This window comes from Pecten maximus, chromosome 4 (assembly GCF_902652985.1).
Source record: "Pecten maximus chromosome 4, xPecMax1.1, whole genome shotgun sequence".
NCBI lineage: Eukaryota > Metazoa > Mollusca > Bivalvia > Pectinida > Pectinidae > Pecten > Pecten maximus.
Genome location: NC_047018.1, coordinates 36,041,875 through 36,057,501, shown reverse-complemented (window position 1 = coordinate 36,057,501; position 15,627 = coordinate 36,041,875). Strand labels below are relative to the sequence as shown.

General features: G+C 35.7%; 2 protein-coding genes across 2 annotated transcripts; both read left to right on the top strand.

Moving 5' to 3' along the window:
• The first annotated feature begins 709 nt into the window (after positions 1-709).
• Positions 710-3,486, top strand: LOC117325970 (tripartite motif-containing protein 2-like). The gene has a single exon (XM_033882510.1). The coding sequence runs from the start codon at positions 802-804 to the stop codon at positions 2,632-2,634; it is 1,833 nt and encodes a 610-aa protein (XP_033738401.1). The 5' UTR covers positions 710-801; the 3' UTR covers positions 2,635-3,486.
• A 1,163-nt stretch (positions 3,487-4,649) lies between these two features.
• LOC117325969 (elongation of very long chain fatty acids protein 7-like) lies at positions 4,650-14,605 on the top strand. The gene is made up of 8 exons (XM_033882509.1): positions 4,650-4,711; positions 6,786-6,880; positions 7,492-7,679; positions 8,325-8,405; positions 9,758-9,814; positions 10,149-10,254; positions 11,425-11,561; positions 13,522-14,605. Exons 2-8 carry the CDS (start codon positions 6,823-6,825, stop codon positions 13,729-13,731), a joined length of 837 nt encoding a protein of 278 aa, XP_033738400.1. The 5' UTR covers positions 4,650-4,711; positions 6,786-6,822; the 3' UTR covers positions 13,732-14,605.
• The last annotated feature ends 1,022 nt before the right edge of the window (positions 14,606-15,627 follow it).

Below are 15,627 nucleotides of genomic sequence, written 5' to 3'. Positions count from 1 at the left end.
CCGTCAAATTTGTTTATATATATAACAGAATATATAGTCCATTGTATACCTACCACGCCTCTATAAATACTAGTCTGCCGATACGTATCGCTAGATTTGTTTCTGCTGATTATATATGTGACGCACTTAATTACCAGTGGACTAATACTATCTATCATCATTGACGGGTTCTTTCTTCTCTTTGTCTCCGTGACACAACCCGCTATTCCAGAGAAGGGTTATAATGGACTGGATTTGAATTCCCTGGATCACTGATTGCGTTAAATTTAATTCTTGTTGGTCCATTTGTTGAATTACCGTTTTATCGGTGCGGTCATCAGACATGCCGCGGTGCAGACCAACCCTAAAATGTATCAATATTCATGATCAGTTATCGAGCGATATACATATATGTATATAAATACACACAGCCTGCTGTCGCCGAGACTTATCTCCGAGTATACAGATCGAGCATTTTATACACTAAAGCACACGGATCGGGAGCTTAACCACGGAAGTCCATAGTTTTTCGTATCACATTTGTACATGGGAACGTTGTGACGAGTTAGAAATGACGAATGGTTTTAACAATGGCATTGGACTTTATCACCTGAAAACGGTGTCTGACGTATATATAATCATTCAAAATGTTTCAACATTTTCTTTCTGAATAGAACAAATATCAAAATGATGAAAAGGCGCTTTACGAAAACATCTCAGTCCTTTACGCAAATTGGACAACCTGGGAAATCTGGCGCCAAGGATGAGGTAAAGAAGAAAGAAGCTTACAAGCAGAAACACGCGAATCCGTTACGATGTGGCATGTGTTCTGGAACACTACGCAGTCCAAAGCTATTACCTTGTTACCACACCTTCTGTTCTAAGTGTCTTGATGATTACATAGAGAGGAAGTGTACCCCCGAGGAGCCGGGGTCATTTCGCTGCCCTCTGTGTCTCGTACTCATTGACATTCCGCAAGATGGCGTCTCCGGCTTACCAGACAATCTCTACGTGTTGGTTTATGACGCAATGAACGCCTCCAAGAATCCATGTCAGCAGTGTGATGCTGGATCCGGAGCGGTTGCGACGTGTGTGGACTGTAATGACAATATCTGTTTGTCCTGTAAAAACGTCCACGAGAAAATGAAGGCCACCAAATCCCACAAACTTGTCCTCTTGGTAGAGCAAGAGAAGGTGCTCAGTACATCCCTCGCGAGACAATGCACGTGTCCGGAACATGAAAACGAAGAAATGTGTTTCGTTTGTAAACCATGCAATGCGCTTTTGTGTATGCAGTGTAAAGACTCTCATCTCGACCATAAGTTAGAGGACGCGGCCATCGCTGCCAAAGTGAGGAAGGAAGAATTGTCGAGATTGGCAGACGGTGTGCGTGCTTATCTACCCTATATAAAGAACAACATTAAAAAGGCTGACAAAGAAACAGAACGATTTAAAAAAGACGTGAACAAGACAAAACAGCATATTTTGGATACAGCCGATGACTTGAAAAGAGAAATCGATGCAGCATGCGCAAGGAAGCTTAAGGGTGTTGATGAAACTCTGGACCAATATTTGTCATCTATCGAAAGATTCCGGGCGGAGATGGAGCGAGTTTACCTATCAATAAAGAGCCTGGCGATTATTTCGGATCAAATATTCGATCTGGCCCCTGATGGACTCCTACTGCAAACAAACTATAACATAAGTAAGCGTCTGGAGTCTGTTCCCACAGAGATACCAGCATGTTCTTTGGAGAGCGCTCAAACAAGCTTTGAGGCGACCTCACTGCCACAAGGAGAATTATTGGGCGAAACACAGGTTTCTGTACTGCCAATCCTCAATTTTTCTCCAACAGACAAGAAAGTGCCGACATTTTATTGCCCGGGTCGACCTTACTCGATCTGCCCAGTATCGGATGACGAGGCATGGGTTATATGTGATACATCGGAGACAATACAGCTCTATTCAAAGAGCGGTGCAATCCGACAATTCCTCAAACTACCAGGGGAGGCCAATGACATCTGCTGCTTTCCAAACGGGAATCTCTTCGTCACAGAACTTCGAGGACGCGTCATCTGGAAAATTGGAATCGACAATTCTGTAACGACCTTTGCTTCCATCGATGACACTGTCCGTGGGATTTGTTACTTTGTTGAGAAGTTCTATGTCACGAGCAAGGATTCAACTCGCCACATGGTGTCCATTTTGACACAAGATACCGGGGATGTTGAAAATGAGATTATTCAAGACAACGGCAATCCGATTTTTTGCCATCCAGACCGTCTTGCTGTCACCAGTAATGGTACGGTTTGTGTGACCGACAGGGGCAAAGATGGCGCTGTCATATTTGTCACGTTAGATGGTCACGTGAGGTCATCTTACAGGGGAGAAGGAAGTGACAAAGATGAGGGACACAAGGAGAGGTTTGAGCCTTGGGGACTTTGTGTGGACCAGCACGACAACATTTTCATATCTGATCGCTTCAACGACGTCATTCATGTCCTCGACAGAAATGGTGTTTTCCAGAAGTACTTACTCAATAAAGATGACGGGATAAGGCGCCCCCTAGGGATAGCTGTAGACAATGCTGGGCATATTTGGGTTGGCAATGAGGACGGAAGTATACGTGTATTTGAATACCTAGAGCTGTTGTAATGTCCTTCGAAAACTTATTTACTCGAGTGTTTCTGGAGACAAAAGACCGAGATATATCAACCTGAGTGAAAGATTTAAAAGTTTAACAGCAGATTATGTTCTAGACTTGTGATAACTTTGTATATATATATACACGTATATATGTGTGCGGGTTATCTACACATAATTAAATAAAATGAGAGCCGTGCCGTTTCCGGAAAAAAGGCATCAGTAAGCTATCTTTTCTCTAATCAGGAAAGGCAAGGTTACAGCCCCTTACAAAACAGGAATGCATCTGTGAAGTTCGAGAGAAATCTACTAGAGTGGTCCTGGAACTAATCTACCCCGGGTGCTCCATAATACATGGAAACAATACACTCGAGTCCCTATGGAGAAATTCTATCTGAGAGTGTCTCTGGAGGCAATATACTTAACTGTCCCTCGGTAAAACATATGGTACAATGGTATTTACTTGTTTCTGTTTTGTCAAAATCCTACTTGATCGGTTGTAACGACGACCTACTCGCTTACCAAGGAAAACGATTCAGTACTTTCCTATAGAGGCTGATTTCGGCCATGTCGCACTGTCCCTTGGCGCCCCACCAACGCCACATTACGTGCGACAACGCGCGACAACGTGCGACAACGCGCAATGTGAAGAGCGACAGTGCGCCATGCGACAAATTAACACACCAATGTGACTTCGTATGGCGCATTATTGCACTTTCGCGTTTACGGGGCGCCAATGCGACTTGCAGTACGACATGGCCGAAATCAGCCATCTTAGAAAGACCCTTCGAAAATACATGTACCTGTAATCTCATAATGAGATATTTTAATTAACTAGTATTAGAAATAAACGAATAGCATACGAAAGATGGAAGACTTAATAAAAAGATATTTCAGAAAAAAATGTCCTTTTTTTTCTTTATGAAAAGTGATGTTTTTTACGTTGTGAAAAAAGGGGATTGTGAGAATGGCATGACCTTTTAAGCTGGCCTTATCATTGAAGTACTGTACTGAAGCCGTGCATAATGATTTCTGCACTTAGACAATTTAGCTTGATTAACAAATGTATATAAAAATTCGCATCCAATACACTGTTAAACATACCGGTTCAGATAAAATTTCATTAAATCACTATTATTATACTATTCAGGGGATAGCAGCAATATTTCGTCATACTATTGGTGTCCTATTTACTATTTACTATAGTATATATACAAAAAAGGACGTATAACCACTTATGACGCATACACTTCTCTATTTTTAGGACACGGAAGGAGTTCCGAATAATTCCCATACATGTATATAATATTATATGCCGACTTTACACACAACAACATTCGAAAAAACACACGATATTATATACATGTTGAGTAGAGGGGCGTTAATTTTGTCTTCATATATATATATATATATGGAAAGTGAAGTCCCTAAATTAGTGATAACTGTTATATGCAGAAAACGGCTTCCTGATGCATAATTATAATCAAAGTGTTACATTTCACTATTATCACCATTTTTAATTATTAGACTACCTGGGGTTGGATAATGAAGCGTACCATGCTGATTTATGTACTAATTGAACGCGTTAATAATATAATTAATGACCTCAGGATGATATATGTAAATGTAAGACTGTTTCTTTTCTTATATATTATATATGTGATTAGACATTAAAACAATATATGGTGAAAAAAAATATTTAATTTAAAAAAAAAAACCTTACATATCTGCCCCAAGTGAGCGTCGAACCCCTTCATCTTGGTTACCGCAAATATCACTTTCTATATATAGTTCTACTTTCCCTTTTACAGAAAACATAATAATTTAATCATTTGTTCTGTGATGTGATACTTCATATGTGAAGCAATACAGTTATTCAGCTTATTTATTTATTTCTTATCAATATATCTATACTTATTCGAAACCCAGGGTCAACACTTTGACAAGTTCAGAAAAAAAATAAGTGAAAGTTTGCTCATATGCACCAAGGTTACGCTGACCGCTTCATCTTCCTATTGCACATGCGCATATAGTGCAGCACCACGGACTGGCCTACGGTGTGCACACACGAGGTCGCTAACCGACTAAGGTAATATTTTATTTACAAGTGATATTATATGTTCAGATATAATGTCACTAAAACTTAGGAAGTAATGTCGGGTTTTGTTAAATGTTTTCTCACACTGTTTAACTTTTAAAAGCTTACTGATCAGCACTTGGTATTTGCATGTGTGCCGGGCAGGGTCTTGTTGACATAAGTTACATGTGTTGATAGATGTGACAGAGGAATGGTAGTACAGTTAAAAGTTTATAATTTCAGTCTTCGTTAAAATTCTCATCGTAAACCTTGCTCAAATTATTCCTCCCGATCTGTGTTTGAAACCAAATTGCAAGTATACCGATATTGTACTATCATAACGTAATTTATTGTGGACACCCCATGTGTGCCACAAATATTGACAATAAATCAAAATTAGCTTATCGGTGACGGTATCTGGTGGAAACCGAATAACATTAACAGTAAAAGTGGGGTACAAAGGGCTGTGAACAATATTTCATAGGAAAACGTTACAGTGACATTCCTTCCTCTCTTTTCTGGTAGGAACTTTCAGTAGAACTCTATTGTAAGTTAGGTTTTTCATTTTTTTTTTTAATTTGGCAATGAAAAAAAAATGAAGAAGATAAAGTAAGCCTTAGTAAGGTATACAGAATTATTTCAAATAAATGTTATAGCATATTGATTTTCTTGACTTCAAAATTTAGCTCTGCTGAAATGCAACTTCTCAACTAAAACTTGCTTAAATTGCTTAGGTAATTTGAATATCAAGTGAAATTTAGAAAATATAATTGTGTACAGTATAGCCTACTGTATAAGGTCAAGATATATGTTGCCAACATTTCTTCAAAACGTTACAAGTTTTCCATTGACTCACGATCTCCAATATTAATTTTCAGCCTGTATGGTACGTTGAATACACTTGTGAGGTCTTTTTTTCTGTATCATAAAAAAAGAATTTCTGATCTTCATAACCTTTTAATCTGTATGTACCCTTGATTTCTTCTTTGGTTTCACATTAAAAAAAAAAGACAACATATGTTAAATATTTGATTGTTCAACTGTTATGGATATGAAATAAGAAATAACAGATGTAGCAAATTCAATATCATAATTAAATATGATTTTTTTCTTATAATGGAAAAACAGTGCATCCAACCATAATTCCAAACAAGTTCAAACAATATCAGATATTAAGTTATTACCTTTTGTGCAAATAATACAATAGAATACAAAAAGTGTGCATTTGTCATGTAGCATGAACGAGATTGTCTGTATTAATAACTGAATTTTAAAATGGAAAGTTTTTAAACATCGATTTTCCCCTTAGATTCAATAATGCTTGGAAAATTTTAAGTTAAGGAATTTCTTCAAGCTAAGGAACAAAGATTAAATGAAGTAAACTAAGTAATTTGATAAAATTTGAAAGTAAAATCTTGGAAGACATCTTGAAGAATTGCAGAAATATGATTACCAAGTAACCTGGTTGTTAAAAATGATCTGTTGAGTGTTTTTTAACATACGAGTAATGCAAATGCTGCTGGTTAGCTTACAGCAATAGCTAGTACATTTATGATAAAGAATTCATCCATGCGTGACCAAAGATTTCTATGAGCCTATAAAATTGAATTATTCAGCTGTGTTACGGTAGAGTAAGTTCCTAATGGCACTTTACAGTGGATTATTTTTTGTAAATCCTCCTTTTTGTTATTTTTTAAAAGGAAAAGATTGAGATATAATTGTGTGAGTGGTAAGGATCATTTACTTTGAATAAAATTATTGAGATATCATTTGTCAAAACTGTTAGAACTGTAGTTCTCACCTTGATTAAAAAAACAAATATTAGTTAACCTAGCTGGACAATTTAGAATGCCCTTACCTGTATAATGTAGTTTTTTACTGCAGTGTTTTATACCTCCTGGTACCACCTTAACTGTACTATTGGTGTTTCCCACAAGGAAAATGATATAAAGAAAATCCTCCTTCAGTCAAAATATGGGTTAATTGTTATTTAATCTGTCGGAATGTTGTTTCATTTTTGTTAATTGTCAACATTTGTATAGATCTCTCTGCCATATTTGTCAGCAAATTTAGTTTCTGTTTTCAGATAAAAGCAGGGGAAGTCAGAAAGAGAGCCTTGAAAAATGGCAGGATTCATATTAAATGCCCAGAAAATGTGGGATGAAGTTCTCATTAATGCAGGTAAATGTACAGTGAAACCCCGTTATATCGCCACCTTCTGTTTCCTGACATTTTGGCGATATAACGAGTTTGGCGGTATATGAGGTTTGCCGTTGAAATCCAAATCATATTCACATAAAGCAGATGTACGTATGACAATGAAAAAAATAACTTTAAAATGTACTCTAGCTCTGTCATTGATTTCGTATGTGTACATGAGGTCAGAGTGTGTAGAGCCGATTAGCTGTCAAGTCGGCAGTCAGGCATCGTACAACAAAACATCCAGGAAACATGATGGCGGATGGCGGTAAACGAGTTTGGCGGTATAACGGGTGTATTTATATGGAGGGAAATCCGTTCTGAATAAATTCATGGCGATAAGTGGGTTTGGCGGTATAACGGGTGGCAATATAGCTGGGTTTTACTGTATACAACTTTTGAACCTATAGAAAAAAGGTTCCCCGATAAAAGCTAGGCTATTAATTCTTCATGACGAGGTTGGGCAGGGGATTTAGTATTCTGAGAATGGCAGCAGATATAGAAAAATAAAGTCCTCCGTGAATAATACCAAACAAGAATAATATACATTCTTTGATGATATACAAAGATATCTTTCCATATTATCTTTCCAGATCCACGTGTAGAGGATTGGTTCATGATGTCCAGTTTTGTTCCCAGCCTCGTTATTTGTGTGTTGTATGTCATCATCGTTCTCCTTGGTCCCTCACTAATGGCAAACAGGAAACCATTGGACATCAAAAATGTCTTGTTGGTGTACAACCTTGGAATGGTCGCCCTGTCTACGTACATCTTTATGGAGGTGGGTCCTTGTTGTTATAAATGTTACTGGAGATGACATTTATTTATTTAATTTTAACTAAATAAAATAAAATTGCAAGGAAATTGAAAATTAAATGAAATTGATGACATCATGTTATTATAAATGTTACCAGAGATGACATTTATTTATTTATTTTTAACTAAATATGATAAAATGGCAAGGATATTGAAAATTAAATGATATGTGTTTGGCATGAGTGGTAATTTCACAAACTCTGTTAAAGACAGATGTATTCACACTTTATATAATGTCTGTAATATTTCTAGCCCACCACCATCAGATGATATGGTTTTCAAATTACCCTACACCCATGGTCTGTACATTCATTGATGGGTGCCAAGATCCTTCTGGAATCTCAGTAGAGTTGGTGATTTTTGATAGAGTTATTGCCCTTTGTTAGTTTGAAAATTTGAATATTTTCTGGAGATCTCCCTCAGGTTGCAAATTTGAATATTTTGTGGAGGTCTCCCTCAGATTTCAACCAATCCTCTACTTGGCAGAATTTACCATCGTGACATATTTTTTGCTTCCCTTAGCAGAGTTTGATCATATTTTAAACAGTTATTTTACTAAGCATTTTAAGGTTGTCTGGAGCTTTCCTCGCTTATTTTTTCTCTCTTACAGTTCCTGTTGTCAGGGTGGGCTACTGGGTACAGTTTACATTGTCAGCCTGTGGACTACTCCAACTCCAAGGCAGCTATGAGGGTAAGTAACACTGAAGTAGTAATTCTGTATTAGGATTGGGTTAATTTGTGTTAAAATACAACTGTGTTATCAGTAATGACAAGCATAGTGGGTATTCATGTCCCCTACCAGCCTCAGCTAAAAATAGTAACTGTGACATTGACCTTGATCCTAAAACCTTGAAACTCAATCTTGTCCGAGATATTATGGTCCTTTATCATTGTCTGAAGTTTTATCAAAATCCCTCAAGGAATGAAGCCATTAGAGTGCCGACAAGCTTTGGCATTTAAATGCATGCATACTTACAACAAATACAGAGAGAAAACCTATAGCCCCCCCCCCAGGAGCCTAATAACTATGGTATTTATGTATGTTGTAGGATTAGTGTATTTTCTGTTTTTCAGTTCTGCGTTGTTTTATATAGTCCATAAAAAACAGATACATGGAAGCTTTAAAAAGAGTATGAATATCATTACCGTTGTGTTTACCTGTATCTTTACTATTATTACTGGTGTGTTTACCTGTATCTTTTCTATCATTACCAGTGTGTTTACCTGTATCTTTTCTATCATTACCGGTGTTAACCTGTATCTTTTCTATCATTACCGGTGTGTTTACCTGTATCTTTTCTATCATTACCAGTGTGTTAACCTGTATCTTTTCTATCATTACCGGTGTGTTTACCTGTATCTTTACTATCATTACTGGTGTGTTTACCTGTATCTTTTCTATCATTACCGGTGTGTTATTAACCTGTATCTTTTCTATCATTACCGGTGTGTTTACCTGTATCTTTTCTATCATTACCGGTGTGTTTACCTGTATCTTTTCTATCATTACCGGTGTGTTTACCTGTATCTTTACTATCATTACTGGTGTGTTTACCTGTATCTTTACTATCATTACCGGTGTGTTATTAACCTGTATCTTTTCTATCATTACCGTTGTGTTTACCTGTATCTTTTCTATCATTACCGGTGTGTTTACCTGTATCTTTTCTATCATTACCGGTGTGTTTACCTGTATCTTTTCTATCATTACCGGTGTGTTTACCTGTATCTTTTCTATCATTACCGGTGTGTTTACCTGTATCTTTTCTATCATTACCGGTGTGTTTACCTGTATCTTTTCTATCATTACCGGTGTGTTTACCTGTACCTTTTCTATCATTACCGGTGTGTTTACCTGTATCTTTTCTATCATTACCGGTGTGTTTACCTGTATCTTTTCTATCATTACCGGTGTGTTTACCTGTACCTTTTCTATCATTACTGGTGTGTTTACCTGTATCTTTTCTATCATTACCGGTGTGTTTACCTGTATCTTTTCTATCATTACTGGTGTGTTTACCTGTATCTTTTCTATCATTACAGATGGCCAGTGCCTGCTGGTGGTTTTACATATCAAAATTCATAGAACTTTTTGACACAGTAAGTATTTCATTGAATATATTGTAATATTACATGTTAACATGTTATAAGTACCCCACTGGGAATCAAACTATAGGATTGCACTGTGCCTATCCGTCCTTGTGTCCTTCTGTCCATCCTTCCATCTTCACTTCAGATTGCTGCATCTGATACTCGTGGCATAGATTCACCTATTTGGAGCTGTGTATCATGTCCTAAAAGTAGGTCACTCTGACCTTCACTTTGACCTTTGACCAACATTGATCGGGGGATGTGTTTCACTGAAATGTTTAGTTATGGAAGATAATGGAAGACAGTTTTTACATGTATTGATGACAATTTTGTTTTATTTCAGATTTTCTTCATAATGAGAAAAAAGTTCCGCCAGGTTTCCTTCCTACATGTGTTCCATCATGGCATTATGCCCTTCTCCTGGTGGTTTGGGGTCAAGTTTGTGCCAGGTAACAAAACTTTATAACATATCACTGGTGTAGCCTGTATATCTGTTGTACACCTGTATATCTGTTGTACACCTGTATATCTGTTGTACACCTTTATATCTGTTGTACACCTGTATATATCTGTTGTACACCTGTATATATCTGTTGTACACCTGTATATCTGTTGTACACCTGTATATCTGTTGTACACCTGTATATCTGTTGTACACCTGTATATATCTGTTGTACACCTGTATATCTGTTGTACACCTGTATATATCTGTTGTACACCTGTATATCTGTTGTACACCTGTATATATCTGTTGTACACCTGTATATCTGTTGTACACCTGTATATATCTGTTGTACACCTGTATATATCTGTTGTACACCTGTATATCTGTTGTACACCTGTATATATCTGTTGTACACCTGTATATCTGTTGTACACCTGTATATATCTGTTGTACACCTGTATATATCTGTTGTACACCTGTATATCTGTTGTACACCTGTATATCTGTTGTACACCTGTATTTATCTGTTGTACACCTGTATATCTGTTGTACACCTGTATATATCTGTTGTACACCTGTATATCTGTTGTACACCTTTATATATCTGTTGTACACCTGTATATATCTGTTGTACACCTGTATATATCTGTTTTACACGGTATATATCTGTTGTACACCTGTATATATCTGTTGTACACCTGTATATATCTGTTGTACACCTGTATATATCTGTTGTACACCTGTATATCTGTTGTACACCTGTATATATCTGTTGTACACCTGTATATCTGTTGTCACCTGTATATATCTGTTGTACACCTGTATATCTGTTGTCACATGTATATATCTGTTGTACACCTGTATACTGTTGTACACCTGTATATATCTGCTGTACACCTGTATATATATGTTGTACACCTGTATATCTGTTGTACACTTGTATATATCTGTTCTACACCTGTATATATCTGTGCTACACCTGTATATCTGTTCATCTATTATAAAATACATTAATTGAGATTTAGGTCAGTTTTCTCACCTAGTTGATAGTATTATACATGTACATTTAGAATACAAAATAATGTATTGAAATATCTTATCAGGCAGTACTGGGTTTTTATTCATTTGGAGGTAAAATTTAAGATGAGTACCTTTTTTGTCTTTGTCGTTGTAGGTGGGTTTGGCACCTTCCATGCACTGTTAAACTCCTTCATACATCTGATGATGTATACTTATTATGGCCTGGCAGCTCTTGGGCCTCAGTATCAAAAATACCTCTGGTGGAAAAAGTATATGACAAAAATGCAGCTGGTAAGTGTTCATCTTCAATACTCCAGAGGTTACAGTTAATTTTGCTATCAGTACGTATAATCCAGAGGTGGAGAGAGTAAAAGTGAATGTAGCCATTAGAGTATTGAGGACGATTAATTCATCTTTTTCTTAATCTGTAGAATGTCACTTTCACTTTGAATGAATCAGAGGGTCTTGTATCCAATTTATCCATGCACAAATTGAATTTTGACCATATACTTTGTTTAAATACCGTATTTGACCTAATAAGGGCGCCTGCCCTAATAAGGGCGCCCCTACCTTTTTTTCAAGGAAATAAATCTTTGACTGAGTGTCAAAAAGGTGTTCAAAAGTAATAATTCGTGTGAAATATTTTGCTACTTTATGTGTTCAAATTTCTTCAGCAAATTAAGTAACTGGAACACATGTTTTCGCCACATTTTGTGTATTCCTACAGGCTACGGATGACATGTCAGTGCAAAGAGCACCCAAAACTAAACACACATACAAATAATAACTTACCATCTTTATTTGAAGATAAAGTAAATACTTCATTCTTGTTGATAAATAACTTTTGTTCAGAACAGAAAGCTAGTAAAAGACATTGTAAATCAATTATTAGGTCAAAGAAAACGATGTCTGATATGATCTGGGAAATCACCTGTTTCTATAAATAGAACACAAAAGAGTTCCATTTGAACATAAATGGTGGAACACACGTTCTCTGGTCTAAAGATCAGCTGGCATGGTTTACAAGTTTACAGGAGTATTCAAGTGATGTTTAAGCTTAATATATGATAATGAATAGATATCTTCATCTGGAATATTTTTATGACTGAATATTTTACCGTTTCCACAACCTTGGGTATTCTGCTATAAGGTATAGTCTATTTCATATAACTTCAGAATAACTAATCTTAATAAGGGCGCCCCCACTGTCAATTACCCGCGCCCTGCGCCCTTATTAGGTCAAATACGGTATTTGACTTTTATGAAAATAATTATGATATATGCATACATGCTATATAAACCATTGACTAGATTAAAGTTGTGATCGATTAAAATGCCATACAAAGGTATTGACATTTTCTGTATAATAAATTAATAAATGTGAAAGGGAAATTTGATCAAGTTATTGGTATTAAAAGACAAAGATTCTAATTTGATTATTTAGTTTCAATGGTTAAAGATAAATTTCCTGATGGGCAATACCGATTATGATACATTCATGTTTGGTTTTGGGTTTAAAAGTGAACAAAGGGAGGTAATCACTTTAGAAAACTGAAAAGTAACAGTCAACAAGCCTGAAGCCAATGTCAAATTGAGGTTTAAAAAACAGATTTATTGTTTGGGCCATAATGGCATGTTATGGATGTATGTAGGATGACGAGGCAGTATGTTACCATTTCCGGGTCCAGTTTGTCTTGTAACCTGTGTAAATTGACCACCTGTAAACCCCAATTTGCTTGACTGGTTAAACAATCATTTTACACAAGTTTGACTGTAGTGTATATTTTGCCTAAAAACTTCATGCAATATACAAGCCTCACATTCCAGTTACACTGACTTTAGGGAACATCATCCAATTAATTTTACTGATCATGCTTGGTTTACTTGAGTAAATTTCAGTTTTTATATAGAGGATATCTAACAGTGTCTTCAGTTACATTTTTCACGAGTGAAAGGAATATTTTAATATTGTTCACGAGTGCTCACTTGTGAAAAATATCAAAATATTAGCCACACGATTGAAATACATTTGGTATTACTGAAGATACCATTAGATTTTCTGTTATTACATTTTTAAAGCAAAATATACCGGGTCAGCTTTTAATATTCCCCATTGTCATTTTTAAGCAGAGTTTTGATTGGTCTAATCAGAAAAAATGATATTTTGAAAAATATCACTTTTATAAGATCAATAATTTTCAATATTTTATTTATAAAAATTTAATAAAGGATGTTATATTTGACTTTTCAGACCCAGTTTATACTCTGCCTAATTCACGCCTCACAGCTGTTGTACATGGACTGTAACTACCCCACCCTGTTTGCCTATTGGATTGCACTGTACGCTGGAATTTTTCTCGTACTGTTTGCGAACTTCTATCACCAGTCATACATATCCCACAAGTCAAAACCTCAGAGTAACGGAGCTGTCCAGAATGGTGTCAAGGAGAAATCTAATTGATGTTGATGGTTGCTTAGTTCAGTAGTTTTTTTCAAACATATTAGCTATACATAGATCTGTTTCTATTTTTCTTTCTTTTTTCTTTTCGATTTTGAAATTGACGGCTTCAATTTGTACCTTGATTTACTCCTGGGTATTCACATTTTCACATTAGATATGAAGTATTCCAGTTTAATTTATTTTAGTCATCATTATTTAGATATTTTATATGTTTGATACAGTGCACGGAATTACGACAATCATGTACATATGTGTTTGCTCTATCTGAAATTATTTTATCAGTGACTTTAGCTTTTTGTCGTGAATTTTTACTTTGATAAATATACCAGTAGATATTCAGTTGTTGTATATACCAGTAGATATTCAGTTGTTGTAATAACTACCTGCTACATGTAACTGAATTAAGCTTGTTAGATAGTCAAGAGTGTGTGTGTATTCAGAATGAGATTCATCAGTTTAGTATGAATTTGATTTGGAATGATTTTTTTTTAACATGAACAGCAATTTAAAAACTTTGTTTGTGAGCTTTTGAAAATGTCTGCTTCCATTGTCAATCAGAGTGCCTTACAATCAACTATAGGATCTAGTCAAGACAAAGGAAACAAACATTTTCAAAAGATTGCAAACACAGTTTTCAGTGGCTGTTTGTATTTTTGACAGTGTGTCTGGTCAATAATTATTGTGATACTACAGAGGTATTGGTCATAAATGCTGTAGAACAAAATTTTATTTTGATATTTTATTAATTTTCATCCTTGAATGACAGAACAAAGTAAATATAGCCTGTATTATATGGTGTGCAATACATGTGGAAATCAGGGCTGTTCCAAAATTATCTGTGTAGGGGATGGGGTTCCAAAATTATCTGTGTAGGGGTGGGCATTGGTGGTGGGGGTGGGGGGTGGCATTTTTTTCAGAGACCCCCCCCCCAATAAATATTAAAACATAATTAATATTTAAGGAACTCTCGAAAGGCATGGATTTACTCCCACCACCCATCAAATTTTAATACAAGTGCCTCCCACCCCTCCCACACAGATAATTCTGGAATAGCCCTCAGAAACTTAGACCATGTTATGATATACCGGTAGACATTTAGAGAATATTCAACAATGTTAAGATGAGGGAACAAAAACCAGAATTATCAGTTTATATTATGAATTTGGCAAATGAAGGTAATGTTTAAAATCAATTTTGACATCCCCTCTGTAAGGCTAAAGAGGGATGTACTGATATTATATTTTTCCGTAACAAGACTGTCCACCCTTGCCTGTTTATTTGGGGCCCACATTTTTGTTTGGCATACTTCTTTGTTGATTATAGAGAAATTTAGACATACAAGTGAGAGTATAAGTTGTTGATTTGCAATTACTCTATTTATTTGAACCATTTATTTTCTAGTTATGACTTTTTTTGCCATATACTACCGATATTCCTGACGTGTATTAAATGTTGGTACACAGGATCATTGCAATAGAAACAAGTGCACTATCAATTTTCCTTCATTATAATGATTTTTCTTGTACATATATGTTGCTTCATCTGCAGTTTCGTTAAATGTCGTCATGGTTCTAGGCGGTTATACAGTTAAACCTGCCTATAAAGGTCAGAGTTAGAGAAAAGTGACCTTTATAGGCAGGTAACCTTTGCAAATAAAGCTGAAATACATGTTCAATGGTCTGTATTATACTTTGTATTAGTAACCTAAACAATTGACCTTTATAGAAAGGTTTATTTTTTACTTTGATCTTTATAGACAGGTTTTTTACTTCGATCTTTATTTATGACATTTATTTGATAAAAGATTTTAGTATTTGTTACAATTTTCAAAAATTTTGTTGTTTTTATGTAGAATGTGTCTATTAATATTTATTTTTATTATATAATAAACCAGGT